Genomic DNA, 26,841 nt, shown 5'->3' with positions numbered 1-26,841 from the left:
TCCTGATGCTGGTCTGGAAGGTTGAAAAATGTTTTTTTTTCCTCTTTTCTATATTTACATGAAAATAATTCATCTTCATGCTAAATACATTGTTTACCTTACAGGAACTTTATTTTTGAATTTAAAAAGTTTGTGTTTTTGTGCTTTTTTTTATTTTTTTCAAAGCAATTCCATGCATTGTGGATCAGAAATTTCTGCTGGCGGGCTTCCCTGGTGGCGCAGTGGTTGAGAGTCCACCTGCCGATGCAGGGGTTCGTGCCCCGGTCCGGGAAGATCCCACGTGCCGCGGAGTGGCTGGGCCCATGAGCCATGGCCGCTGAGCCTGCGCGTCCGGAGCCTGTGCTCTACAACGGGAGAGGCCACAACAGTGAGAGGCCCGCGTACCGCCAAAAAAAACCAAAGAAATTTCTGCTGGCTACACTGGCTGAATGTGGAAATCATTGATTTTCACAAAGATGAATCCTGACTAACATTAATTGCAAACTCCATTTTGAGGGCAGTATAGGAATTTTTTTTCCTTTCTTTTTTGCCATGTTTTACTTTAGTTTGTCCATCAATGTGCCTTTCATCTTTTAAAAATACACCACAGTGCTAATGGCATGTTCTGTAGCTTTTTGTTTTGTTTTGTTTTCACTTGGATCAAATGGTTTTGACAGACAGAAAAAGATTTGTACCACCCTTTCCTTCGTTAACAGCTATTGTAATTTCTTGGAACTTGATTTTCACTTGGGCAGTTAAGAAGACAACGCTTGTTTTTTGCATCAGTTTTTTTCTCTCTTTCTCTCTCTCGTGTGTGTGTGTGTGTGTGTGTGTGTGTCTGTGTTTGCACACGCGCATGTGCAGGACCAACCTTCAGGCTTATGGCTTGTGAAACCTTCTCTTAATTTAATGTAAAACAGAATTCAATGATTAGCAACATCACTAAAACTGACCCAGTCTCTTCTCATGAGTCACTGACACCTGTTGAATACGAATGGTCCAGTGTCCACCCCGGAAGATGCTACTAGGCTTCACAGTTAAGAAGCACAGAGGACTGGTGACCGCCCTCCCACCCCCGCATCACATGCTTGGGACAGTGCCAGGGGTTTTCCTGGCACAATTTGATGCCCAGTGCCACGAGCTTGGGTCTGCTCTTGGGGGGACCAGGGGTCCTTCCTTCTCCTCAGTTGCTTTATGGGCATGCACTCAGCGAACCCAACTGGGTGCACATCCTGACCTTTTAAACCTAAAGGTTGGGCCTGATCAATGGTTACTTTGCACACGTGCCTTCTAAGTGCCGGATGTGTATCCCCGTGGCATTATCGTTGCCGTCCCTGTGGATTCAGCCACGGGTTTCTGACAAGCTGGAGGAAACAATGGTAATTTTGGCTTTTTCGGTTTTGTCTTCAGATAATGAAAAGCTTTTGTAAAACAGCTGAAGGTCAATATGATTTCTGTGGCTTCAATCTCCTTTAAACATAATATTCTTAAGGGTCCAAAACAAAGGAGGGGGGAAAGTTAAAAAAAAAAAAGAAACAAAGAAAACCAAACCAAAAAAAAAAAAAGAAAAATGAAATAAATAATAATAATAAATTGCTGGTATTGCCACAAATCATTAGAAATCTCCTGACATGCTGAAACCAAATGGCCGTAAGTTCAAAACAAATCAGTGACTTGTTTTTAATTTTTCGTGGTTTCCTTTTGTTCTTTCTGCCCCTTTGCCGTCAGATTGGTGATGTTATTCAAACAGGACCGAATCCCCGCCAAGTGCAGGATCGACCCCGCCGCCTCTTTCATCTCGTCATCGCTCTCGGGGGGCTTTTCCGTGCATCTCTTTTTGAGAGGCAGCATGTCGCTGGGGATCTTCCTTGCCTTGGCGAAGTGCTGGTGCTTCTTGTGCTGGGACACATAGATGCTGTCCCCCAGAGCATCCTTGGCCTCCTTCAGGCTGCATTTCCTGTCATCCTCCTCCGTCTCGCTGTGGCTCTCGTGGCTCTGGAAGCTGCCCTCGCTGCCATTCTTGCTCCCCTTGGTGGCAAACTCGTAGTGGTCGTTGGCCCAGGAGGAGGAGATGGAGTCGCTGGCGGGCGAGGTGCTCCTGGCACTGAAGGACTTGGCACTGCTGTAGTTGTCATCCTCCTTGGGTCTCCACTGCCCACTAGGGAGCCACAGGACGGCTCGCTCTCAGTCCGCATCCGGCAGCTGGTGAGGCCATTCTTCCCGGCTGCTGTCATTCCAGTGGGAGTGATTGGCAACAGCCGGACTCGAACCCGCGTTCCGTTTTGTATCACTCTTGGAGGAACTGCTTGTATCTCGGGGAGTATTCAAAAGCATCATGGCACTGGCAGCATCAATGTCAGGATCTTGTAGAAAGGCTCCATTTCTCTTAAAGAAGGTGCTGTCTTGCCAGAGGGGTGGACCTGATGTGCTTTGTTATGCCTGAGTAGAGGCGGGAGGTGTATTGAACACATTCGAGTGTGGGTGATAAGGTGTCTTTTTCAAAGCCTGAATTAGACTTTCTTTGTCTGTACTCTGGATTAGACTTTGTACTCTGTACAATGACCCTTTCCCGATACTCTGACTCCTCTCTTTGTCCACTTTCTTAAAACACTTATTCAAGGACAAATTATGTCTCACTGAGTTTTTCCACCCAGTAGGTGCGTTTGCAAAATACGGAAAATGTTCCAAGATCCAGTTGTAGATATCCTTTCCCGACAGGCACTTGGTTGGAGAGTCCTCAATAGCCATAAATATGAGGCAGCTGAAGGAGTAGGCGGGCTTGCAGTTGGGGTTCTGCCTGGCATCATAGGGCATGTCGGAGTGGGCAGGGGATGGGGGCGTGTCATCATCCAGGTCCTGGACGGGGCTGACGCTCTGCAGGACCGAGTCCCCAAAGCTCTTCAGCAGGTTCTTGCTCTCGTGCAGCCAGTTCAGGTTGGTCAGCTCTTCATCTTCCATGGCCCCCTCTTCTTATCGGAAGAAAAGTCGAGGTCATCGTCTTCCTGAAGGGCCTTGGAGAAACCGCTGCCCCGGTAACACTGACTCAGCCCACCGGAGACACTAATTCCTGAGCTTTCTGGTTTCTCACTGGGAGGCATGACTGGACCCATTTACGTGAAGGCTCCTGGCCGGAGCGGGGCGCGGGGGCTCAGGGGCGCTACTGCCCTTCAGCGGGAGCCAACAGACTTTCGCAGGCGCCCAGCGGGCATCGCTTGGTGGACCAGCTAAGGACGCGAGGGGCGGGCTCAGGCGGCAGGGGCGCGGGGGTCGCAGCGCGGCATGGGACCTGCGGCGCGCCGCGTGTCCTCCCACCGGCCCCGCGCTCTCTCCGCCCCGCCTACCTGCAAAATATGTTTTATTTTCTGCTTTCTGCCAAGCCTCAGTTGTGTTTAAGCCAGTTCTTTTCTATAGCTTTGCAGGCCCACAAGTAATGTTTATTTCATTTATCTTTTGTGAACAGGGAAGACAATGTGAGGTGTCATACAGAAATGCTCTATATTAAGATGTGTATGATAAGCCCCAGAACAACCACTAAGGAAATAACTAAAAAAAAAAAAGTAACAAATCAAGAAAGGAATTAAGAGGCTATATCAGGAAATATTCACTTACTGTTTTTAAAAAGTAGTAGGGGAGGAATAGAGGAACAAAAAAGATATGTAATATATAGAAAACTAAAATTAAATTGGCAGACATAAGCCAACTACATCAGTAATAACATTAAATGTGAATGGCTTAAGCAATTCAGTCAAATGACAGAGATTATCACATGGGTTTAAAAAAATAAAGACAAAAAGAAGACCCAGCTATATGCTGGATAAACAAAATAGAGGATAGAAAAACAATAGAGAAAAATCAATGAAACCAAAAGTTGATTCTTTGAAAAGGTCAACAGAACTGACAGACCTTTAGGTAGACTGACCAAGAAAAAAAGGAGAGAATGCTGCAATTACTAGAGTCAGAAATGAAAGAGGGGAGAGTACTACCAACCTTACAGGAAAAAAAACAATTATAACAGATTCCTGTGAACATTTAGATATGCCAGTAAGTTGGACAACTTAGATTAAATGGACAAATTACTTGAACAGAATCCTCTATAGGTAAGAACTGACTTTATGATACATTTGCAGGCTGCTGCCTTCTCCTCTCAAGGATGCAGTAGAAGTATCAACCTGGAGAAGATGCTATACAATGCAAGAGGTGAACTCTGCCCTTAGTAAAATCCAGCTGGTGGGATATTCTCAGAAAATTGTGAGTGTTAATATGATTTTAAGTGACTGATGAATGCTTCCGATTCATACTGTTGTTCTTTGGAAGGCTCCTATACTGCCTTTTTTCTAAGTATCTTTTTTTTTTTTAATTTTTTTTGGCTGTGTTGGATCTTCGTTGCTGCACGGGCTTTCTCTAGTTGCGGTGAGCGGGGGCTACTCTTCGTGCGGTGGCTTCTCTTGTTGCAGAGCACAGGCTCTAGGAGCGCGGGCTTCAGTAGTTGTGGCTCGGGGGCTCTAGAGCGCAGGCTCAGTAGTTGTGGCGCACGGGCTTAGTTGTCCCATGGCATGTGGGATCTTCCCAGACCAGGGCTCGAATCTGTGTCCCCTGCATTGGCAGGCGGATTCTTAACCACTGCGCCACCAGGGAAGTCCCTAGTTTCCTTTTTTAAGCCACTCAGTCACTACAAATCTTGTACTAGTACATAGTGAAAAGATAGAACATCTGTTGTTTTCCTCCATCTTTCCCAGGTTCTTATTGGCACTCTTTCCTAACCCTTACATTCCCCATCGCTAGCTAGCATGTAATGAATCAGGAGAAAGGCATCTCATCCTGTTTACTTTAGAACAGTGACACCACTTTACGGATTTTGGACTAGTGAAACAGGAAACAGAATAAAAGAGATCAAGAAATAATTTGGCAAGTATAACTTTTGAGCTCTGACCTGATCATGATAAGGGTTCCCATTCCTGTTAACTTGTGCCCAGAGCCACTAAGTACAGAACAACCAAGATATTAGTTCCTAACCTGAAAAGGGAAGGAAAAAAAGAAGAAGAAAACCGAAGTATTTGTCTCTTCGGTCTGTTTCATAATATAGCATCTCTGCCTTTTAATGAGTGAGGCCTAGTTGCCTGGTGCCATGTGGATAGACTGAATCTCTCAGAGATGTGGCAAGTAAAGACTGTCAGATGTGTCTCCCAAATGGTCTCCATCATCTTTCTGTTTTACTTTAAACTTTCTGGTTCACTTGAAAATAGTTTCTAAGTGGAGAAGAATGTTTCTGTTATTTTTCCCTGCGAACTTATCTGGCATGACTGTACTGCTGAATGCTCATCACACATTCTTATTGTGGTTCTTTTCTAGGAACTTTTTGGTGCAGTCCAGGTGACTCCTTTAAGCTCTGGCTATGCCCTTGGAAGCTCCAACTGGATTATCCAATCCCATTATGAGAAAGTGTCTTACGTCTCTGGATCCTCCTTGCTTACCACACACCCCCAGGTAATTCTAAATTCTCTTTTAACAGCTCAGCTTTTTGGTTATTTACCCTAAATTCAGAATGTGTCCAAAGTACCATCAGCTGTTTTTAAATCTTCCTAATTTCAGTTTCTACAAACACTGTTTTTTTTTTGTTTTGTTTTGTTTTTTTGCGGTACGCGGGCCTCTCACTGTTGTGGCCTCTCCCATTGCGGAGCACAGGCTCCGGACACGCAGGCTCAGAGGCCATGGTTCATGGGCCCAGCCGCTCCGCGGCATGTGGGATCTTCCCGGACCAGGGCACGAGCCCATGTTCCCTGCATCGGCAGGCGGACTCTCAACCACTGCGCCACCAGGGAAGCCCAAACACTCTTTTTTGTATCGTGGTAAGAACACTTAACATAAGATACACCCTCATAATAAATGTGTAACTGTACAATACATGATTGTTGACTGTAAGTGCGACGTTGTATAGCAGATCTGTAGAGCTTACTCATCTTGCTTTCCTGAGACTTTATGTCCTCCTCTTTATCAGAGTTAGAATATTCGTGTCCATAGTTCCTCTGTAAGATCCTGCTGCCTTTAGGTCACCTCTAGGATTTAGAGATTTCCCAACACTTCCAATAACCAGAGCCTGATGAGTGTAACAGAGTTGATCACTTGTTTACTCAATAAATATTAATTACTTAATATTTACTAAGGGCCTACTATGTGTCAAGCGCTCACCTAGGTATTAGAGATTCAGTGGTGACCCACAGACAAAGCCCCTTCTCATGAATCTGCCTTTGTTGATGTATAGAGAGAGAATGGTGTGCTGAAAATAAATGAGCAACGTAATTCCAGATTCTGACACAAGTACTGAAAACAACAAAGCAGAGTTATATATAGAATGATGGAGACTAGTTTAAATTGGATGGTCAGAGGAAGCTTCTAGGGACAGTCTCGTTGGAACTGAGACCTGGAGAAATGAGGCATGTAAAGCTGTGGACAAAGCACCACAGGGACATGGCAGATGAAGGGCTCCTAACACCAGAACAAGCTGGGTATGTCTGCAGAGCAGAGGAGACCATTGTGATTGCAGCATACTAAGTATGATCAGGACATGTCCAAGAGGTTAGCAGACACCAGGCCATGTAGGATTTTGTAGGCCATGATGAGAAATTTGGATTTTATTTGAATGTATAGACTGAAGCTATTGGAAAGTTTTAGGTAGTCATTCATTATCAGTCACATTGGCAAGCACCTAAGTGCATAAATATTGTTATAAATGTTAGTTATTCCATTTTAGGTATTTGTAAAGAATTTATTGTTCATTTCATAGATCCTGGTTCTTTCCATGTTTGTAAAGGATGGCAAGGGAGATTAGATATTGTTAGTTAGACATTGTTAGTTAGCCGGTGGATGGGTGGATGGATGGATAGATAGATAACTTGGGGGAGCCCATGTCCCATTTTAATATAGGAAAAAGAATGACTGCTGTAAGTCCAGAACAGTAGGATTCTTCTGAGCTGCCACTCTGCATTGTTTTTGTCCCTTTTTTATAATCAAGTTTCATTTCAAGGTCTAGAGGGAACAAGTGGCTATTTTTTCCTATAGCTATCAGAATTCTTGGCCTTTCCCGCTTATTGAAATCAAAAGCCCATCAATGTCATCCTAATCTGCTTCATTGAAACAAATTTTTTATTGGCAGCTTCTATCATTCCTGATATATTCTCCCATAAAAGACAGAAAGATTACTTGGCTGCCAACTCTTCCAATTTGTCCTGCCTTTGCAATACTATTGATGTAATTTCCAGTAAATTATACTTACAAGGTCTGTAAATTTAAAGGGAAAATAAGGTCTTGAAAGTAATGAGCAGCATACCTAAGTAATTAATTTTAATTTCTAGCTGGCAACCACTATTGTATGTTAAAAAGAAAGTAAATTAGATTTTCTTTTACCCAGATAATTGGATTCTATATTGAATCAGCAGGGATAAGGAAAGGTTTGGTTTGAAAAAACTTGATACTTTACTTCAGAGGTCAGCACACCACCTGTTCTGGTAAATAATGTTTTGTTGGAATACCGTCACACCCATTTGCTTCATGGGTTGTTTGTGGCTGATTACACCCTATCGTGGCAGTTATACTTTTCGACTTTATAGAAAAGGGCCAATCACCGATCGGCTTTAGTAATGGAACCCCATGACCTAGGAAGAATGTGGCAGCCAGCTATACTGATCTAATAAGCATATGGAAATGAGGCTTTGGATTAAGCCTGTAACAGTAAGAATGGAAATGCAAGTTAAAGAAACATTGGCAGATCTTTAATTCAACAAACATTTCTTGAATAACCGCTGTCTTCGGGGAAGGAAAAATACAAGTCAAAGATCTTATGCCTGGACGACACTGAGAATGATGATAATGACACTAATCCAGTTGACAAGGAGGAGTTGGCGGGGGTGGGGAGGCGGCTGCGGTCATTAGTTTCTGAAGGGGGTGGTGTGTGTGATGAATAGGAATTAGAGAGAACATTGGACAGATGGAAATGCAGAGCTGGAAGCTGGATTTGAAGGCAAGCCTGGAGACAAATTGGAGAGCCATCAGATTTTTTTAAATATATAACATGCTGAGGATTAAAGACTGAGCTGTGGGAAACAGTGGAAGGAAGAAAAATGGTCTTGAATAAGAATGTTTGGAGAATTGAGGCCAAAAAAAGTACAGCATCCCAAATGGGAAAGGAAGAGAACTAGCCTTTACTGAGCACACCGTCTCAGTATTAATTTCTTAAATCGATCTAATATTCAGCAACCGTGGTGATTTCTCATAGTAATTCTGATATTTATCTGTTGGTGGTAGTATCTGCAAAGAAGTAAGAGTTTTGTCACTAAGCTTCCAATCCTTGTATCTTTTCTTTTTCCCATCTTGTAACTAAGCTCTCTAGTTCCATGTTAAACAGAAGTGATGATAGCAGCATCATTGTTTTATATTTGATTTTAAAGGGAATGCTTTCCTAGTCTCTTCATTAAATATGATGCTTACATGTCTTTATTTGTCAGGTTAAGGAGTTTCTCCTCTGTTCCTAATTTTCTGATTTTTTAAAACCAGATATAGGTGTTATTTTTATCAAATACTTTTTCTGAGTCTGTGAGTTAATCATGTGATTTCTTTCATTGAGTCCATTAATGTAGTGAATTGTAATGTTAACTTTTCTCGCATGTAACCATCCTTGCATTCCTGGGATAAATCTTACTTGATCATATGATTTATTCTTTTCAAAATACCTTCCTGGAATCATTTGGTCAGTATTTTATTGAAGTTTATAATCTGTATCCATAAGTGAAAAATGGACCCATACATTATTTTCTTGTACTATCTTCATTCGTTTTTGGAATCAAGGTACATTAGTCTCATCAGATGATTTGGGCACCTTTCCCTCTTTATCTGATGGCCAGAAATTTACAAGATAGGGATTATCTTCTCTTGAAAGTCAGATTCCCCATAAAATTGTCTAAGTGTGGGATTACCATTTTAATTTTTTCATAGCTATTGAATTATATTTTCTGGGTCAAAGTTATGCCAGTTTTGCAGAAATTTGTCCATTTTTCCTAGGTTTTCAAAAATCATACACATGGAATTATATGTGTACAATTTATATTTTAAACTTTTGTGGAATTCTATTTTCATTCTAAATTTTTTTCATTATGTCTTTTTTTTTTCCCCCTTGTTCAGACTTGCCAGAGGTTTGCCTAGATTACTGATTTTCTTCAAAGAAAAATTTTTGCTTTCAGTGGTTTTTGTTGTATTTCTATTCTCTGTTCTGCCCTTTATTATTTCCTTCCTTGGGTGTACCTTGTTGCATTTCTTTTAATACTTAGCTCATTTGTTTCAGTCTTTCTTTGCTCTCCAATAAGTATACTTAAAGCTGTCAGTTTCTCTCAGTATCATTTAACTGTTAAATGTTGATATGAAGTGCTTTGTCATTCATATCTAAGCATATCATAATTTCCTTCTTAATGTTCCTGATTTAAATAACCAAAGGTTATTTTATAGTATACTTTTGTTTGTTTCTAGTCTATCCCAGTATGGTTAGACTTAGCGTTAGACAAGACTTTTGTCATGTTATACTTACATTTCAGGATTCTTTTCTAATTTTCTTTTACATTATAATAAGAGTACACTGATTCTTTGAAATTTGTTTGGCTTACTTTGAAACACAATCCTTTTTGGTAAATGTTCAACATATGTTGGAAAAGACTGTGTATTCCGTGCTGAGTGAAAATTTCTTCTGTATGTATTTATTCATTTGAGTCTGTTGTGTTTTTAAGTCTCCTATCTTTCCTTAGCTACCAGTTTCTGAAAAGGATGTGTTATTTGTTGATTTATCTATTTCTCCTTATAGTTTTACTGATTATTGCTTTTTATATTTTTAAGCTGTATACTCAGGAGTATATATGTTCATGTGATCATTGTGTCTTATTGATCAATTATTCCTTCTATCAGGATGTTTTCTTTTTTTTCTCTATCAAAACTACATTAAAAACCAGGAGACTTTTTCCCCTTCCATACTTGCCTGCTAGTGTTTTTCATCCCTTTTTTTTTTTTTCCACTCTTTCTGTGTCTTTTCTACTGAATCCCTTGTAGACAACATAGTAAGGGAATTTTTTTTTTTTCCTTTTTCAATCTAGAGAGTCTCTTTGATTAGTGAAACCGTTTATGTTTCTTATAATCACTATTGTATTGGGGGCTTATTTTTGCCATCTTCATGTTTTTTTGTTTACTTCATTCTTTTCCCCATGTTTTCTTGCCTTCTTTTAGAAGTCTAAATTTCCTTCTGCAAGTTTGAAGACATATATATCTTTTAACTTTTTATTTTATATTGCAGTAGAGTTGATTTAACGATGTTGTATCAGTTGCAGGTGGACAGCAAAGTGATTCAGTTATATGTATACATGTATCTATTCTTCTTCAAATTCTTTTCCCATTTAGGTTGTTACATAATATTGAGTAGAGTTCCTTGTGCTATACAGTAGATTCTTGTTAGCTATCCATATATATTTTATTTTTATTCTTCCGGGTTATTCCTTCATTTGTCCTTCCTGTGAGTATCTTATCACTGTCTGTATCTCTCCCTCCAGAGCCACACCTTCCTCTTGTCCCTCCCATCTTTTTCCTCTTCCTTCCTCCCTCCCACCTTCCCCCCCGCCCACCATTGTCAGTAGTGTCCAGAAATTTAGTCTCATGTTATTTAAAATATACATAGGGTGGTGAATATATTGCATATTTAGACAACAGTGAACTTTGTTCATTTTTTCTTTCTTCCCAACCTTATTTCCCATAAATCTCATAAGCCTTCGAGATTTACTCTTCTTTTTTCAAGAATACTTGAGAAATGTTCACCAAGAGGTAAACCTTATGAGGCCATGAACCACTAAGAACATCTTAGTAGATGGGTGGTGGCTATCAGGAAGAATGAGGCTAGAGATGTATTGAGAGCAGGAAACTTCTCTCCATTTGGGAACTTCTGCCTTAGAACAGTGGTTCTTAACATTTTGTGGGTCATGGACCCACAAGCCTGGTGGTAAGAATTTGATGAGAACTTTTTTTTTTTTAATCTGCACACCTACACAAGGTTTTACATTTATTTTCTGGAGACTGTGAGTTTATAGAGCTCAGAAGCCCATTGTTATTCATCAGGTTAAGAATCCCTGACTTAGAACTTTGGAAAGAATCTTCTTTTTTGTAAGAAGTAAAATTTTTTTAATTAATTGAGAATTTCTACGCAATCAATTCCCTGAAGCTTCTGATGTTCACAGTGGGAATTCCTTCTTGCCCTTGGGGTTGGAGGAGGCTGGTAGCTGGCATGAGAGAATGTTTCCTTCTACCCCACACTGCCCGTATCTACTCTGTCTCCCCTTCCTATCCTTCTCCCTTTGGAGTTCAGGGAGATGCTCCTCCTGGTTTGTTTTCCTGAGGTCTTAAAGACTTTGGCAGTAATAAATGTAGATTCTTCCCTTAAATCTAAAGAAAATATCTTAAATTTGGAGTCCTTGAATCAGGTTTTTAGAGCTCAGGCAGTTGCTTGGGTTGTTTTGCTCTGTTTTTTTTTTTTTTTATATTTTTCTTCTTCCCTCTGAATTCCCCAAATGTTTTGTTATTGTTTATGCAATTCTTTAATCTAGATGCTCTGCAGTAAAAGGTTTTTTTGTCTTTTTGGTTTTTCTACTGTATTTTATTTTATTGTAATAAATCAGTGACTTGCTCCAAATCTTCATGTGGATGTACATGTTAGCATTTTTCAGCCAGTCCTTAGTCTTCTGATGGAAATATCTGTAGGCTGCTACTTCTTGCTCCAGACCTGGCTTCATGGGGATCTTACAGTCAATCAGGTTCAGTCCTTGGGAATTTTCTAGGAGTGTCAGAGTTACCCTGGTACAGAACTGGGGGGTTAAAATCACATGGTTACCCTCATGCACAGAGCAGAGCTGGGGATGAAGGTCAGCACAAAGACATTGTCCCGCATCCACAAAACTCATGTTAATATAGGTGGTTGAGGCTTCCTTTGCTCCCCTGGTAACCTGGTCCCCATGGAACACCTGGGCTTCAATTCTGCAGTCCCTTCTGTAGCATCAGAGCCCACTGCGTGAGAGCCAGGCCGGGGCTGAGTGTTGACCCGTCAAGAGGGGGCAACCTGAAAACTATCACTTCTCTGGGCCTCAGTTACTCTACGGAGACCAGATGACTGACATTCTTCAGCATCACATCTCTGTACAGCTAGCTGTCCCTGGGATATGTCCACGAAGGGCCCACTCTTCCTGGGTGAAGGACACAGCCATGTCCCCGAAATGTTATTTAGGAAAAATATCTGGGACAAACCACAGCATACAGTCCCTTCCTCAGCTGCCAGGGCTGTGGGCAGGAAGCTTGTTCCTGTCCATGGGTGCAGCCCCAAGTTGTCCCAAAGCCTCGGCCTCCTCAGGTTGGTCCTGAGGAAGCAAAGCTCTGTCCTCACTGGCAACGTAGTACCAACCAGTAAAAGTTAAACTTGATATATTTGGGGGCAGGAGCGGTGAGGAAGCTGAGCTGCACACGGTTTGTGGTTGGTTTGGAGAATGGGGCTTAGTAAGCAGATCCCATGAGGCGAGGGGGGAGAGACTGAACAACTTGCTGGACTCCTGTCTGTTTCTTTCCACACTTGCTGTTTTGTTTCTTCTCTGGCAGACAGCTTCTCTCTGCAGAGTATTTCCTTCTCTCAAAAGTAATATATGCTACTTACGTGCATTCACTTGTTTATTCATTCCTTCCTTCCGTCATCTAGTCTGTTGTATTTCCTAAACCCCTGCTTTGGGCACTGAAATGTGCTAGGCTGTAAGGGGAACATAGATGGGTAGGTGCCGGATTTACACAAGTTACCATAGAGAAAGAAGATGAGTGCCACAGGACTTTTCTCCAGGGTACAAGTGATTGATCCTTTCAGATCAGAAATCCAGTGAAGTACCATGGGATTCAGAAGTAGGGTGCACCCCTTCCTGTTGGGGATTAGGAGACCTCTTGGAAGAGTGGGCTTTTAATTGGCCATAGAAGGCTGGGTATGATGTGCTTCATGATTCCAAATATACTTCCTACTTCCTGTCATCAAAGAAGCATAGGTCATTGGGTCATTAACTTTTTCACGGATTCCTCCTTTTCTGCCTTTAAGCAAATCAGAGGGGTTTTAATATGGAAAAAGGCTTTCAGAAGACTGTGTCATCACCTGCTGCCGTAGCCTCTCTCTTAACCATGATGAGATTTCTCCCGTTCACCTTGTTCAACTTGGTCTGTGAACATTACTTTCTCATCTTTTACCTCCTGGATTTATTTCACATCTCTGGCTCAACAGTGATCAGTTTCTGGTCAAACTTAACTTTTTCCGTTTTCCACAGCATCTCACAGCTGCACCATTCATCAGTCTCTTGTTGACATTCCTTTTAGTCTAGGCTTCTGTAGCAATCTTTTTGTTGTTGTTGTATTCCTCTTCTTGCTCTACCTGATCTTTTGCCATATTACAGGGTGAATGCACCATAAACTTAACCTTTCCCAAACCCCTGAGTTTTACAGGTAGGAAGCTCTTCACTGCATCTTGTACTTCTCTTGTCTTTGCCCCTCTCCCATGTTCCTTACAGTGTCCCTCCAGCCTTGGCCCTAGACCCACTTCTCTTTTCCTCACTCCAAATGAACTGACATTTCTGTTACGTACTTTGATGAAGGTACCTAGCAGATCTCCATATACATCACATGCCACTGTTTTATCTTTAAGCTCAGATTAAATCATTTCCCTACCCTCAGAACACCTGCAGCTTGCCGATGCTGGACTTATTATTGCCTCCTTATTCTTTTAAATCGCTGCATCTGAATTTCCCTTTGACTGCATTTCTGACTTCAGATTTTGGAGCATGTTAAAGTCTGCTTTCTCCCTTGTCCTGTATATTCAATCCATTCCCCAAAATCTGTTAATTGTTTTGTATGATGTGTAGATCTGCTTCTTCCAGCTCCTCAAATGCCATGAAGTTGTAATTTTTTTCCCTTTATGTCTGTCTGGGCTGCCTTCAAAGTGTTCTCCGTCTGTTTGGTCTCACTCCCCTTCCTTCAGCTATTGTCTGTGTTTATTGTTTAAAAATGTCATCCTCCGGCTTGAGACCATTGACTCCTTATTGCCTAGCCTATCAGTCTTCACAATTCTGACCTTTTAGGCCCTTAACCAATAATACTTTCTCTCTTTTTCCTAATTTCTTTTCTCAAATAAATCCGTTTGGCATCTACAGGCTGCCTTCCCCTGCCCTCTGCCTTCCCTGGCCCTCCTCCTGCTGTTGACACGCTTATCTCATGTTCCTGACTTGTAGTGCCTGTTTCCTAGCATGGAATGTTCTCACTTTGCTTACCAGAATGCATGTTCTTTTCATGTGTTCATTTATTCAGTGAATGTTTATTTACTGTTTGCTGTGTGCCAGGCATCTTGCCAGGAAGTAAGGATACAAAGTCCTTGCTCTCAGGGAGCTTCATAGTCCCATGGGGGACACAGACAGGTAAACAGGCGATTACAATTCAGTGTGGTTGGTGCTGGGACAGTGAGTCTTGGAGGCCATGAGGGCACATGTAGGAGGGACGTCTTGGTGTGGGGGGTTTGGGGGAGAGGGGTGTCACTCAGCCATTCCAAAGTCCGCCTGAAATTGAGTCTTAAGTTCCTTAGCCAAAGAGAGAAAGAAGACTAGAACCAAAACTTCATCTGCCAAAAAACCATATACAAGTAACCTCCCCTGGCCTAGTGCAGCCCTCTAGTCTGCATTCGTCCTGGCACTTAGATACTCAGTGCAGACTCAAGAAATTTGAATTACATTTTTTATGGCTTTTGGGAAAATCCTCCCTTTTGATTATACATACTTGTTTTCTCTTCAACTCGGTCATAAGCTTCTAGGGCCTAGAAACTGGATCTCCTTTTTCTCATGCCCTGTGCAAAGTGTCCAGTAAAAATTAATCAGCAGAGGGGACTTCCCTGTGGCACAGTGGTTAAGAATCCACCTGCCAATGCAGGGGACACGGGTTCAATCCCTTGTCTGGGAAGATCCCACATGCCGTGGAGCAGCTAAGCCCGTGTGCCATAACTACTGAGCCTGCACTCTAGAGCCCACGAGCCACAACTACTGAAGCCCATGCACTCTAGGGCCCGAGTGCCACAACTACTGAGCCCACATGCTGCAACTACTGAAGCCTGCACGCCCTAGAGCCCACGTGCCACAACTACTGAAGCCCATGCGCTCTAGGGCCCAAGTGCCGCAACTGCTGAGCCCACATGCTGCAACTACTGAAGCCTGCACGCCCTAGAGCCCACGCACAACTACTGAAGCCCGTGCCCTCTAGGGCCTGAGTGCCGCAACTACTGAGCCCACATGCTGCAACTACTGAAGCCTGCGTGCCTAGAGTCCTGCTCCACAGCAAGAGGAGCCTCAGTGAGAAGCCCGCACGCTGTAACTTAGAGAAAGCCATGCACAGCAACAAAGACCCAACACAGCTAAAAAAAAATTTTTAATTAAAAAATACATATATGTATAAGAAAATTAATCAGCAGAGGACCAGCACAAAGACCACAGCATCCTTGGACCTAGGCTTTTTCAAAATTTTATTCCACAAGTTTGATTGTGACTGTCAACTTTGTAAGGTATTTTTATTTGATTCTTGGACACAGTGGAATTTTCTGTTTTTGTGTGTTTAAACAAAATGTTCCCACTTCAGGCACTCAGCGAGTGACCACTGACACCAGTAATATATGCATTTGCTCTTTGGTGGTGAAATGGAGATGGTGGTGGTGTCAGCTTGGTTTGGAGAGAGTCACTAAAAGCCTTTTAAGACTACTTTTTTTATAGTAGCCCTGGGAATCCACAAGAAATGTCTCCCAAGTTTTAGGGCTAAAACTATGAACATCTAGTCTGACTTGATCATGAAGTATCTCAGTGTCCAGCTCGGTGGTAGTCATGTTGTAGTACTGCCTTTGTTTTTTATTATGGGCATTTAATTTTCAAAGGAAGGCAGTGGTAATGGCTGAGGTTCAGAGATGATAATGTTTTCAGTGCCAGAGTTTTCTCCCCACTGAGTCTTTGTTTAGATCAGTAGTCCTTAATTAACCTTTTGGGGGTCATGGCCCCAAATGACAACCTAATTAAATCTGTGGAAAAATGTATACAGGCACACGGAATTGTGTGTACCATTTCAGGAGGTTCCTAGGCCCTCTGAACCCCCCCATCAGCCCTGTGAATCATTAGTGGCTTGTTCTAATAAGATTTTTATAAAATTGTGCTTTTAAGCTGAATATGCTATCCAGTGAAGCTCGGTCCTTTTGGTCACCGTTCCAGTTTCCTTCTGCTTGGTGTGTGCACACAATGAACGTTCCCAGGCTCATTACACATCAGCTGCTATAAACCTCTGTACTTTACTTCTCCTTTCCTCCTTCTCTGGAAACAATGAACGTGTGTGTGTGTGTGTGTGTGTGTGTGTGTGTGTGTGTTGGAGAAGTGCAAATAGGTAGGTTAGTTCTGCCTGAGAAGAAAAGCTCTTACACGCAGTGTTATGTATCTGTGCAAATAGGAATTAGAAGCTACTCATTGTAATTGTCACAACTGTACTTCTCCTTTATTCGTGTGAAAGAAGTATTTTTCAGGTTATAAAGCAACTTATATAACCACACTCATGTTATTTTAAAAAATAATGAAGCCCATATATCCTTGTGTATATAAAATGCTAAAGGATGATACATCAAAAGGCATGTATACTCAGAGATAGCAATGCAGATGGTAGGTGTTTGCTGCACTGCTATTTGAAATTTGCGGGGGGGATGTCTGGGTGGAACAGAAAGAAGAGGGATAAGCCTTCTCAGTAAACGGTGTTTCTGGCTTTTTTCTTATGTTCTGGTGAGTATGTTAAATGAAACTGAGGAAAAGATGCATTACAAAGTGAAAACATTGATGAGCTCTCCAGCATCTCAATCCATGGGCCTTCGTTTTTTTCCCTTTCTATTCCTCTTATTAAGTACTTTTTAAATTTTTAAAAATTTTTTTACAATTTTTAAAGGTTACTTTCTATTTACAGTTATTGCAAAATATTGGCTATATTCCCCATGTTGTACAATACATCCTTACATGGGCCTTCATTTTTGTTTCCAATTTTAATCCTGATTTATTTGGAAAAAGTAATTAGTATTTTTTTGTAATGCTCTGAAAACAAAGTTAAATTCAAAAATAAATCCTCCTAAGGACCACACAATAGTACACCATAGGACTTCATAGTCTACGGGAAGATCATGTGTATTAGTACATGAGACTCTCAGAAGCCACTGAAGGGAGATGGGTCAAGAAATAGGCCCATTCTATAAGAAACCCAGCTCGGAGGCTTGGCTGAGGTCCAGTGCTGGTAATGGAATTGAAGGAGGCTTTACATTTCTGGTTCCTAATCCAGTGTCCTCCTTTGCTCCTCTGCCACTGACTCTTAGGGAAACGCACACCAGCTCTTTGAGTCCCAACTTCGGTATTTTCAAAATGTACCCTATTTCATGTACTTGGCAGAGCTGTTTTGAGAACCAAATTGTATAGTGCAGTGGTTCTCAAGGCATGATCCCCAGACCGGCAACAGGACCATCTCCTGGGAGCTTGTTAGAAATGCAGATTTTCAGGCCCTCCTCAAACCTGAATCGGAAGCTCTGGGGGTGGGGCCCAGCGATCCACCTCCAGGTGATTCTGATGCACGCTCAAGTTTGAGGGCCACCAACGATGTGTGTGAGATAGCCTTTTGAAAAGAGCAAAGCATTATAGAAATATAAGATAATGTGCTTATTTTTCATTGAGGTAAAATTTATGTATAGTGAAACCCAAAGATCTTAAATGCACAATTCATGAATTTTCATATCATGTCATCACCATACCAAACAAGACATAGAACTATCACCCCATAAAGTTCCCTCCCATGGGTCCCCATCCCCCTTGGGCAACCGCTGTTCAGTGATAGACTTTTCGTTAGAGGAGGTGAGATGATTTGATGATGAGTTGGACATGGAAAGAGCAATAACTGTATTCTCCTTTACTACTTATATCTAACCTTTTCTTTTTTAAATTACTAATCATAGTTCTCTGTGGTTTTTCAGCCCATGGACCAAGCTTCTCTCAAAAACAGCGATGTTCTCATTCTGACAGGCCTTACCCAGATTCCCACTGCAAACCCAGACAGCATGGTGGGAGAGTTCTGCAGCAACCTGTGTATGTATCCAATGCAAATCTTAAACAAGATAAAATGTTTTACATTTATTTTTTGGTACCTTGATTCTGTGGTATTTTTTGTCCCTTTCCTTCACATTCACACCCTCTGATGCCCCCTGCTACGGCCTTTCCCCCCATTTATTCCCACCCTTTCTGCTCATCCTTCAAAGCCTACTGTTGTCAACAAAAGCAATTCTTAAGCAACTTAAATCTGAAAGCACAATAGTGTTTATAACGGTAAATTAGAATTTTTAGCACTTTATACAACAAATGCTCAACATTTCGCCCACTTGATTTATGTAGAAACTCTTATTCTTCTTGTTTTCTGGTGGGATTTGGGAGTGGGTCAGGGGTGCTTATAGGGTAAGCAAAGTTAAAGAAGGAAAGAATCATATCTTTGCTTTGCAAATAATAACACAGAAAAGACTGTTGATACTTTGAATTCACAACAGTGATACAGGTGAAACAGTTGTATTTTTTTCCCCACTATTTGGTTGGTATAATTTTTTTCTTCTTTTGGGGGAAGACTGAATTGAGAGACTTGTTGGGTATTTGCTACCTGGAAGAAATGTATGTTTCTTTGGATATAATTGTCCGTAAAATCTAGAAATGCTGCATTTCTTTTAGAAATGTGTAGGTTGCGTATTGTCTTAGCTTAGGCTACTGTAACAAAATACCTTAGTATAAGCTTTAAGCAACACTAATTTCTCATAGTTCTGGAGGCTAGGAAGTCAGAAGGTTGCCAGCATGGCTGGGTTCTGGTGAGGGACCCTCTTTCTGGCTTGCAGACGGCAGCCTTCCTGCTGTGTCCTCACTGGTGAAGAAAAGCTGTTCTGGTGCCTCTTCCTCTTCCTCTTCTTATAAGTGTGCTAATCCCATCATGGGGGCTCCACCCTAATGGCCTAATGGCCTCATCTAGATGTGGGTACCTCCCAAAGGTTCCCCCTCCTAATACCTAATTGGGGGTAAGGGCTTCAATACATGAACTTTAGGAGACACAAACCTTCACTCCAAAACTGTTGCCAAAGAGGAGTTAATACGCTCAGGCCCTCCATCCCTGGCAACTCTGGGGGAGAGAAGTGGTTGTCATCTAATATTTACATGGAAGGCACTATCCTTTGAAATTTTACTTGCCCTTGCCAATAATCCTAGTCTTTTTTTGTTCTTTGCTGATTTTAAGACAAAGGTAGTTTATTCTTAGCTTGGAAAAAGTATCAGACTGGTCTCAAATAGAATCTTTGATTTGTATGTTTGTGTATAATCCAGAATCATGGACTCAAAGAACTTCAGGTCTTAAAGGAACTTTACATCTAATCCACTGTTTCTCAAAGTGGGGTCCACTAACCACCTGCCTCAACATCAGTGAGGCCACTTCTCAAAAATGCAAATTTTGAGGCCCCACCACAGACCTAGTAAGAGAGACCCATAGAAAAGTTGCATTTTTAACATGTTCTGGCAGTTTCCATGCAAAATAAAGCTTGTAAACCACTGATCTAGTTCACTCCTCTCATCAGCGATGAGGAAGCTGAGGCCCAGGAGGTTACAGTGGCCTAACTAAGGTCCCATAGCTTGTGACTGAGGCGGGTCTAGAGCCAGGCCTCTTGAGCGCTGATGGCTATCTGGTCTGTTCCGTGGTTCCATACTCTAGTAATAGCAAGTCGGCCAGTATTCCAGGCACAGCATCCAGGAGAACCTGGATGTCAGAGTTGGGAACATGTAGGAGAAGGATAAAAGTCATCCAGAGACTTCAAGTTCTGTACCCAAACGGCTGCTTGTTTCAGTCTATGTTGGAAACTGAACAAAAAACAAACTTAAGAGATCTTTGGCCTTTTTTTAGCCAATTATAGCTTCTAATATGATTTTACCGTAAGTTGCAATTCCTCATTTGATAACTTATTTTAAGTATTTAAAGTATAGAGGATTTTCTTATAGCCAAAACATTAATGAAAGAAAATGCTACTAAAATGAGTCAAACAGAAAAACTTGGCCTGTTTCCTTATAGGTCATTCAGCAGTGGTCAGAGGCTGAAGAGAGACAAATCCAACAGAGCTTTGAGCAGGAGCTAAAAAGAGAAGGAGCTTGGAGGGTCTGTCCTGAAGCTCATCTGCCATTGGGAACCTTGACAACCCAGACCCCTAACTGCACACCCTGTTCCCAGGCACTGAGGCATTGGTTAAAAACTCAGCTGATCATCAGTCAGCCTCTGGATCCTCCCACTCCGGTGCTAGTCTTCAAAAGAAGTAAATTGTTATACATACGAAGTGAATTAGAGGAACAGATGTAGGAAATGAGAGAAATGCAAATATTATTTTTAAAGTTCTGTTCTCCCTGTGTTAAACTGTTCTTTTGATACTACTTTTTTTCCCCCTCTGGCTTCAACCTTTCTTTTCTTTGTTTTTTTTTTTAATTGAAGTATAGTTGATTTACAATGTTGTGTGGCTTCAACCTTTCTAGCACTGACAGTCCGGAACGGAGGAAACGTGTTGGTCCCCTGCTACCCTTCTGGAGTGATCTATGACCTTCTGGAATGCCTGTATCAGTACATTGACTCTGCCGGCCTCTCCAGCATTCCTTTCTACTTCATCTCCCCGGTGGCTAACAGTTCACTCGAGTTTTCCCAGATTTTTGCCGAGTGGTATGTCTCTGTTCTTCCTGTGATTCAGTACATTCAAGCAGTAAGAAAAGAAAAATGTTCTTAATTTTAATTTAAAAAGAAATAGAAGTAATCCTATATTTTTCTCATATTACTATGAAACCTTCATTTTGTTGTTTTTCCCTGTCTGTGATGTGAAGATTATATTAATGAAAGCCAAATCTGTGATATTGCCAGGGTTTAGAGGAATTGTTATTAAGAAGGGAAGGAGGGAAGGTGGGAGAGCGAAGACGTAACTTAGCCAGCACTTTGAAAATCAGTAACAAAACTATTATACACTTACCTTCTCACATGCTACCCGCTATCTATTACAAAAGCTAAAAGCTAAAAAAAGTTCAAAGCCCAAGCTCATGTTGTCTAAATTTATAATACCAAATCTGATAGGAAAAACTAGCTTATTTTTTCATTTCAATAGTATATTTGGCAAAATCAAGTTTTACTACAACAGGAAATTGTTTGATCAAATCCTAGGATGGGTAAATTATTGAACAATATGAAGTGGGTGAACCTTTTTAGGATTATTTAGATGGATATTTGAATCCAACTCGCCTGGCCAAAAAAAGTCAGGGGTAGGAAGAAATAGAGCAACTTAACTTTTACAGTGGATCCAGTAGTGCCTTAGGATGGGACTGTGACATACATATATATAGGGTGTGCTTAATCCCGTTTAGTGGTGTGATAGCCTAATAGACACAGTATTCTACGAAGCTTCTACTTTAAAAGGAATTTTTGGGCTTCCATAGTGGCGCAGTGGTTGAGAGTCCGCCTGCCGCTGCAGGGGACATGGGTTCGTGCCCCGGTCCGGGAAGATCCCACATGCCGCGGAGCGGCTGGGCCCATGAGCCATGGCCGCTGGGCCTGCGCGTCCGGAGCCTGTGCTCCGCAATGGGAGAGGCCACAACAGTGAGAGGCCCGTGTACCACAAAAAAAAAAATAATAATAATAATTTGTACATCGTTCTGTACCACATACGTCATTTGTACAACATATCCCAGCATTATGGTGTGCACCCTCCCCTCCCCACCTTTTTAAATACAGTTTTTTTCTCTCCATTTTAGTTGTGGTGAAGGTCCTTTTTTTCTGTTTTTAGATCCAGGCAGGCTTCTCCATCCCATGTGCATATTATTCATGTTTGTCCATAGGACTTTTCGTTGTTATTTATATTTGACTTATTGTTAGTGACTAATAATAAAAATTCACTTTTATTGGTAGCCATTGAATTTTATCCTTTGCTTAGAGTTTTTTCTCCCCCAACACAGGAAGATAATCTTGAATAAGTGGTAGTCCACCCTAAGGATGACTTGCACATTTAATCAGCATGTTCTGAATTTCTTCCAGATCCTCAGTTAAAAATATTGAAAACTACAAGCTCCTGGGCAAGCCCTTGTGGGCCCCTGTGGATGGTGTCCTAGCCGGGTGTGTGCCCTTCAAGTGCACTCTTGACCCATTACATGCTTTTCTTATTGTCAAAATGTCTGATTGGGTAGAATTCAGGACTGCTAAAATAAGAGTAGATTGTTTTTGAGTTTTTATTTTTTGATATTTGTTTTTAATATGTGTGTAATACATGTTTACTATAGAAAAAGATAACAAGTTAACAGAGAACAGTAAAAAAAAACTGAACCCGTGATCCCACTGTCCAGAAATAATATCACTGTTAGAATCTGATGTATTTCTTCTTTCTATATAGGGATCGTGCTGCATATTTAATTGTGAATCCTGCCTTTAAATTTTTTAATACTAGATTAGAGCATTATAAAATCTTTGAGACCATAATTATTGCTTGACTGCATTATTACATCATTAATCATCATTTATATGTAGTATAATTTACTTAACTATTGTCTGAAGGGGTGGACAGGCTTTTCCCAATTTTTTTCCTTTTAGTGATAAATTTTCAATTAATATCATTCTGTGTATATATGACTACATCTTTTGCTTTGGGTTAGTTACTAAAAATAAGATTACTGGAACAAAGGGTATAAATAGCTTTTAATGTTCATTATACAAATCTAAACTGCTTTCCAGAAAAATTTTTATGTCATCTGTAAATTGTTCCTTTTTTGTCCATTTACTTATCAGAGGTGTTGTACTTTTATCTATTTATTTGAACTCTATATATGTATTAAAGATCCTAACACTTTGTTATATCTGCAGACATTGTTTCCCATTGTGATACTTTTTTTCAATTTCGTCTTTGATTTTGTTTTTTGAATAATAATTTGTTACTTTAGTGAATAATTTTAGGCACAGAAAAGTTGCAGAGATAATACAGAAACTCCCATATACCTTCCACTCAGTTTCGCCCCAATGTTAACATCTTACATGGCCATGCGTTCTGTACCAAAACTAAGAAATTAACATGAGCACTCTATTATTAACTGAACTCCAGTCTTTATTCAAATTGCACCAGTTTTTTCACTAATGCTTGTTTCCTATTCCAGGATCCAATCCAGGGTACCACATTGCATTTAGCTCTTTGATTTTTTTGACAGAAGTATTTTAGTTTTACAGCTTTATGTATTGATGCTAAGTGATATAGCATATTATCCTTTGCAACAATCGAAATTAAACTTTTAAGCTAAGAACTTTTGTCTCTCCTCCTGAGTTTGAAATAAAGACAGTACTGTTGTCTGTTTAGATATTATTAATAAGCAACCCTTCAAAAGTATCTTGTTCCCATATGTACAACTTCTTCCAAAAAGGATATAAAGTAATGTTTTTGAAATCGAGTTAAACTAAAGAAGGAAAAATTAGATAATTGTATTAATGAAGTTCAGACGAAATCCAAGCCCCAGAGTTCTGAATTATTCTGCCAAAAGTAACATCTATTAGAATTGTTGAAATGCTTTAGTTCTATTTTGATAGAATTCTTAGAAGCAGGCTTTAACAAACATAATCACTACATATATTTTTTCCAACTTTTAAAAATGTCAGAGCTACAGAACACCCACGTACTTTGATTTAACGATTGTTAACCTTTTGCCACATTTGCTTTTCCAGAAATCTCCATATTTTAAATGTCATACCTGGCTAGGGAAAAACACAGACTACCTAAAACATTCACGGTGTCTAGATTAAGATAGAGTTACTGGAGAGATTTATTATTCTCCAGTTTGAGTTACCAATTCTGCTATTAATGAAATGGTGCATGTATAAAATAGAAAAGCTATGTCTCAAAAAAAAAAAAGTGTATCACTTTCTCCTCAAAATTGATCACAACTAGGGAATTCCTTGGCGGTCCAGTGATTAGGGCTCTGTGCTTCCACTGCAGCGGGCACAGGTTCAATCCCTGGTTGGGGAACTCAGATCCTGCAAGCTGCGAGGTACAGCCAAAAAAAAAAAAAAAAAAATTTTTTTTGATCACAACTAAATACAATACGGTATCTTAGATTAGATCCTGGAACAGAAAAAGAACATTAGTGGAAAAATTGGTGAAAGCTGAGTAAAGTCTAGAGTTTAGTTAACTGTAAAGTACTAATGTTTATTTCTTAGTTTAACAAACATAGTGGGATACCAGCTAAAAGGTACATGGGAACTCTGTACTGTCTTTGCAACTTTTCTGTAAATCTAAAAGTACTTCAAAATAAGAAGCTTATTTTTAAAGAAAAAAATGTATTGAGGAATTTCAAAGGTTAAAACTGTGCTCACAAGTGACTTACGTCCTGATTACGCTATAAATGCTGGTGTTTTATTCACAGTGAGATACACTGACAGGAAAATTTCAAATAAACTTCGGTATTAAGTATTTGCGCTGCTACCACTAGGTGGCGACAGATGCCACTGTACGCCCTTGCCTAACCTGCTGATCTGTTTTTCCTCCTCAAAAGGCTTTGTCACAACAAACAGACTAAGGTGTATCTCCCAGAACCGCCTTTTCCTCATGCAGAGGTAAGAAAATGGAATCACTGGGTCCGAGCAAGAACAAAATGTAGATAAATAGATATGGGTGGATATAGCAGGTCATTAGCTTTTAAAAATCTGAAGGTAGTTTGATATAGCCCTTTGTTTCCCTTGTAAGATGGCAGTGAAGTACTCTGACTCAAGATTTGTTACTTTCTCTTCTTCTTAACACATTATATTACCAGTATGTTATTCAGTTAATAGCCTACCTCTGTTTCATTGACCGAGTGAGGAATTTTATTCTACTTTTTTGCATAAATGATTTACTTATTGCCAAAGTCGTCTTTTTGTTTGGTTATGTCTGTCATTGGTATAAATTTTTAATGATGAAAATAAGAACATTGCAGTTTAGAAAACAGAAAAATTCCCCCTTCCTCATAGAACGAGTGAGTGATTTTATGTGGCTGTGTGTGCCCAATTTTGTTTCTACTGCTTTTTTTTTCACCCAGTGCTGGCTGTATCATGGACATTTATCTGTGCACCTCACTGTTATTATTGCTACCTAATATTCCGTAGCATATCATGTGAACATACTATAGTGTACTTAACCATTCCCTTCCTATTGGACAATAGCGTTACTCCCAGTTTTTTGTTATGTTTTTTGAAAAGGATGTGTAAATTGGTATAACCACTTTAGGAAACTGACAGTAAAGTTGAACCTAGGACTGTGACATCCTCTGTGTTTCAGCTGTTTCGTTCCCAAAGTCTGTACTGAACAGAAATGCAGGTGTGTCACCCAGAGATCTGCACAGAAATCTTCATAGCCCTCTTGGTGATAGTGCTGAAATGTACCCAAATGTCCATCAACGGGTGAATGAATTTTGTGGTCTATTCACACCTTACATCAAAGAGGATGAAGGGACTCCGATTATATGCAACAATGTAGATAAATTTCACAAACATAATGTTAGTGAATGAAGCCAGATATAAAAGAGTAGATATGGTGTGATTTTATTTATATAAAAGTTCAAACACACAGAAAACTCATCTGTGATATTAAAAGCCAGGAGAATGGTTATCCTGGAGGTAGCAGTGGGGGCAGGAAGGGGACAAAGGGGGATTTCTGAGGAGCTGGTAATGCTGTTTATTGATGTGCATATGGGAACGTGGAAGTTTTCAGTTTGTAAAAATTCCATCAAGTTAGGGATGTCTGTGCAGGTACTTATGCATAGGGATTTTGTTGACTTATTTGCTATGCAGTTAACTATTCGGCTCAAGAAAATTGCAGCAGTTGTCCTGCTGATTATTTTAAATCTGACTACTGTTTTCCTACTCCAAAGGACAGGTCTCTCATGAACCAGAATGTCAAGTGGAAGGTTTTGAGGAAGTTATTTGCAGTCCTCATACTCTCTTACAGCAGCCAAGATTTTTGCAAGCTCTGTCATTACTACAGTGAAATTCAGGCTAGATATCTCGTGTCAGAAAATTAAGTGTAGCAAAACATTAAGTGTAGCAAAACACTGAAAGTCTATTTGCCTCTTCCCTAATAACAATTAGCCTTTCTTCAGAACGTGTTCTCTAAGGGTGTTACCGTGTTCTTACCCACAAGTATGTCATGGATGACCTTTGTCCCATTTACAGTTAAGAATGTGAAAAGACCATAGATGCATGATCAGGGTTCCTGAAATGCACTTGTCAACATTAGGGCGTGCTGGAGTTGATAATCGGTATTATGTGACCAGTGCCCATGAGAAAATACAGTTCTGCCCTTAGTACTGATTTAAAGAATTGCTTCACAGAATTCCTACCCTACAGCTTCATTGCCTATACAGTTTGGACCTTAAATCAGCACAAAGGTAATTCTGGATGGTCAAAAAGGTAGTAAATCCGCTGGAAAAGTAGATCTGATTGGCAAAAAAAAAAAATCTCAGTTTGCCTTAAAAAGTGACTTAATTTATGTGCAAAGACCTGCTGCTCTTCTTAGAATCCCATTCATCTCCTTGACATCTGTGGATACAGTAGAACTAGTCCTTTAGTCAGCCATTCACCTGTTTAACTGGGGCAAGTAATGATTTTGGCCAGATGGGTTATACAAAGAATGTCAGTTTTATTTGTATATAACTTGGAAGGGAAGTGGGAATGCAGTGATTG

General features: G+C 40.5%; 1 protein-coding gene and 1 pseudogene across 4 annotated transcripts in view; one reads left to right on the top strand and one right to left on the bottom strand.

Moving 5' to 3' along the window:
* The window catches only part of INTS9 (integrator complex subunit 9), a 113,495-nt gene that overhangs the window by 60,857 nt on the left and 25,797 nt on the right, over positions 1–26,841 (top strand). For all 4 annotated transcript variants that reach the window (XM_030879135.3, XM_060301311.2, XM_030879137.3 and 1 more), the window contains 5 exons: positions 4,107–4,227; positions 5,329–5,463; positions 18,083–18,194; positions 20,649–20,829; positions 24,678–24,738. In XM_030879135.3, coding sequence (XP_030734995.1) covers positions 4,107–4,227; positions 5,329–5,463; positions 18,083–18,194; positions 20,649–20,829; positions 24,678–24,738 — 610 coding nt within the window. The remainder of the gene's footprint in view (positions 1–4,106; positions 4,228–5,328; positions 5,464–18,082; positions 18,195–20,648; positions 20,830–24,677; positions 24,739–26,841) is intronic.
* LOC115864944 (forkhead box protein N3 pseudogene) lies at positions 1,582–3,089 on the bottom strand (annotated as a pseudogene).

The sequence above is a fragment of the Globicephala melas genome, chromosome 6, assembly GCF_963455315.2.
Source record: "Globicephala melas chromosome 6, mGloMel1.2, whole genome shotgun sequence".
In the NCBI taxonomy this organism is placed as follows: domain Eukaryota; kingdom Metazoa; phylum Chordata; class Mammalia; order Artiodactyla; family Delphinidae; genus Globicephala; species Globicephala melas.
The sequence above is the reverse complement of the archived record's forward strand: the minus strand, read 5'-3'. Positions and strand labels throughout refer to the sequence as shown.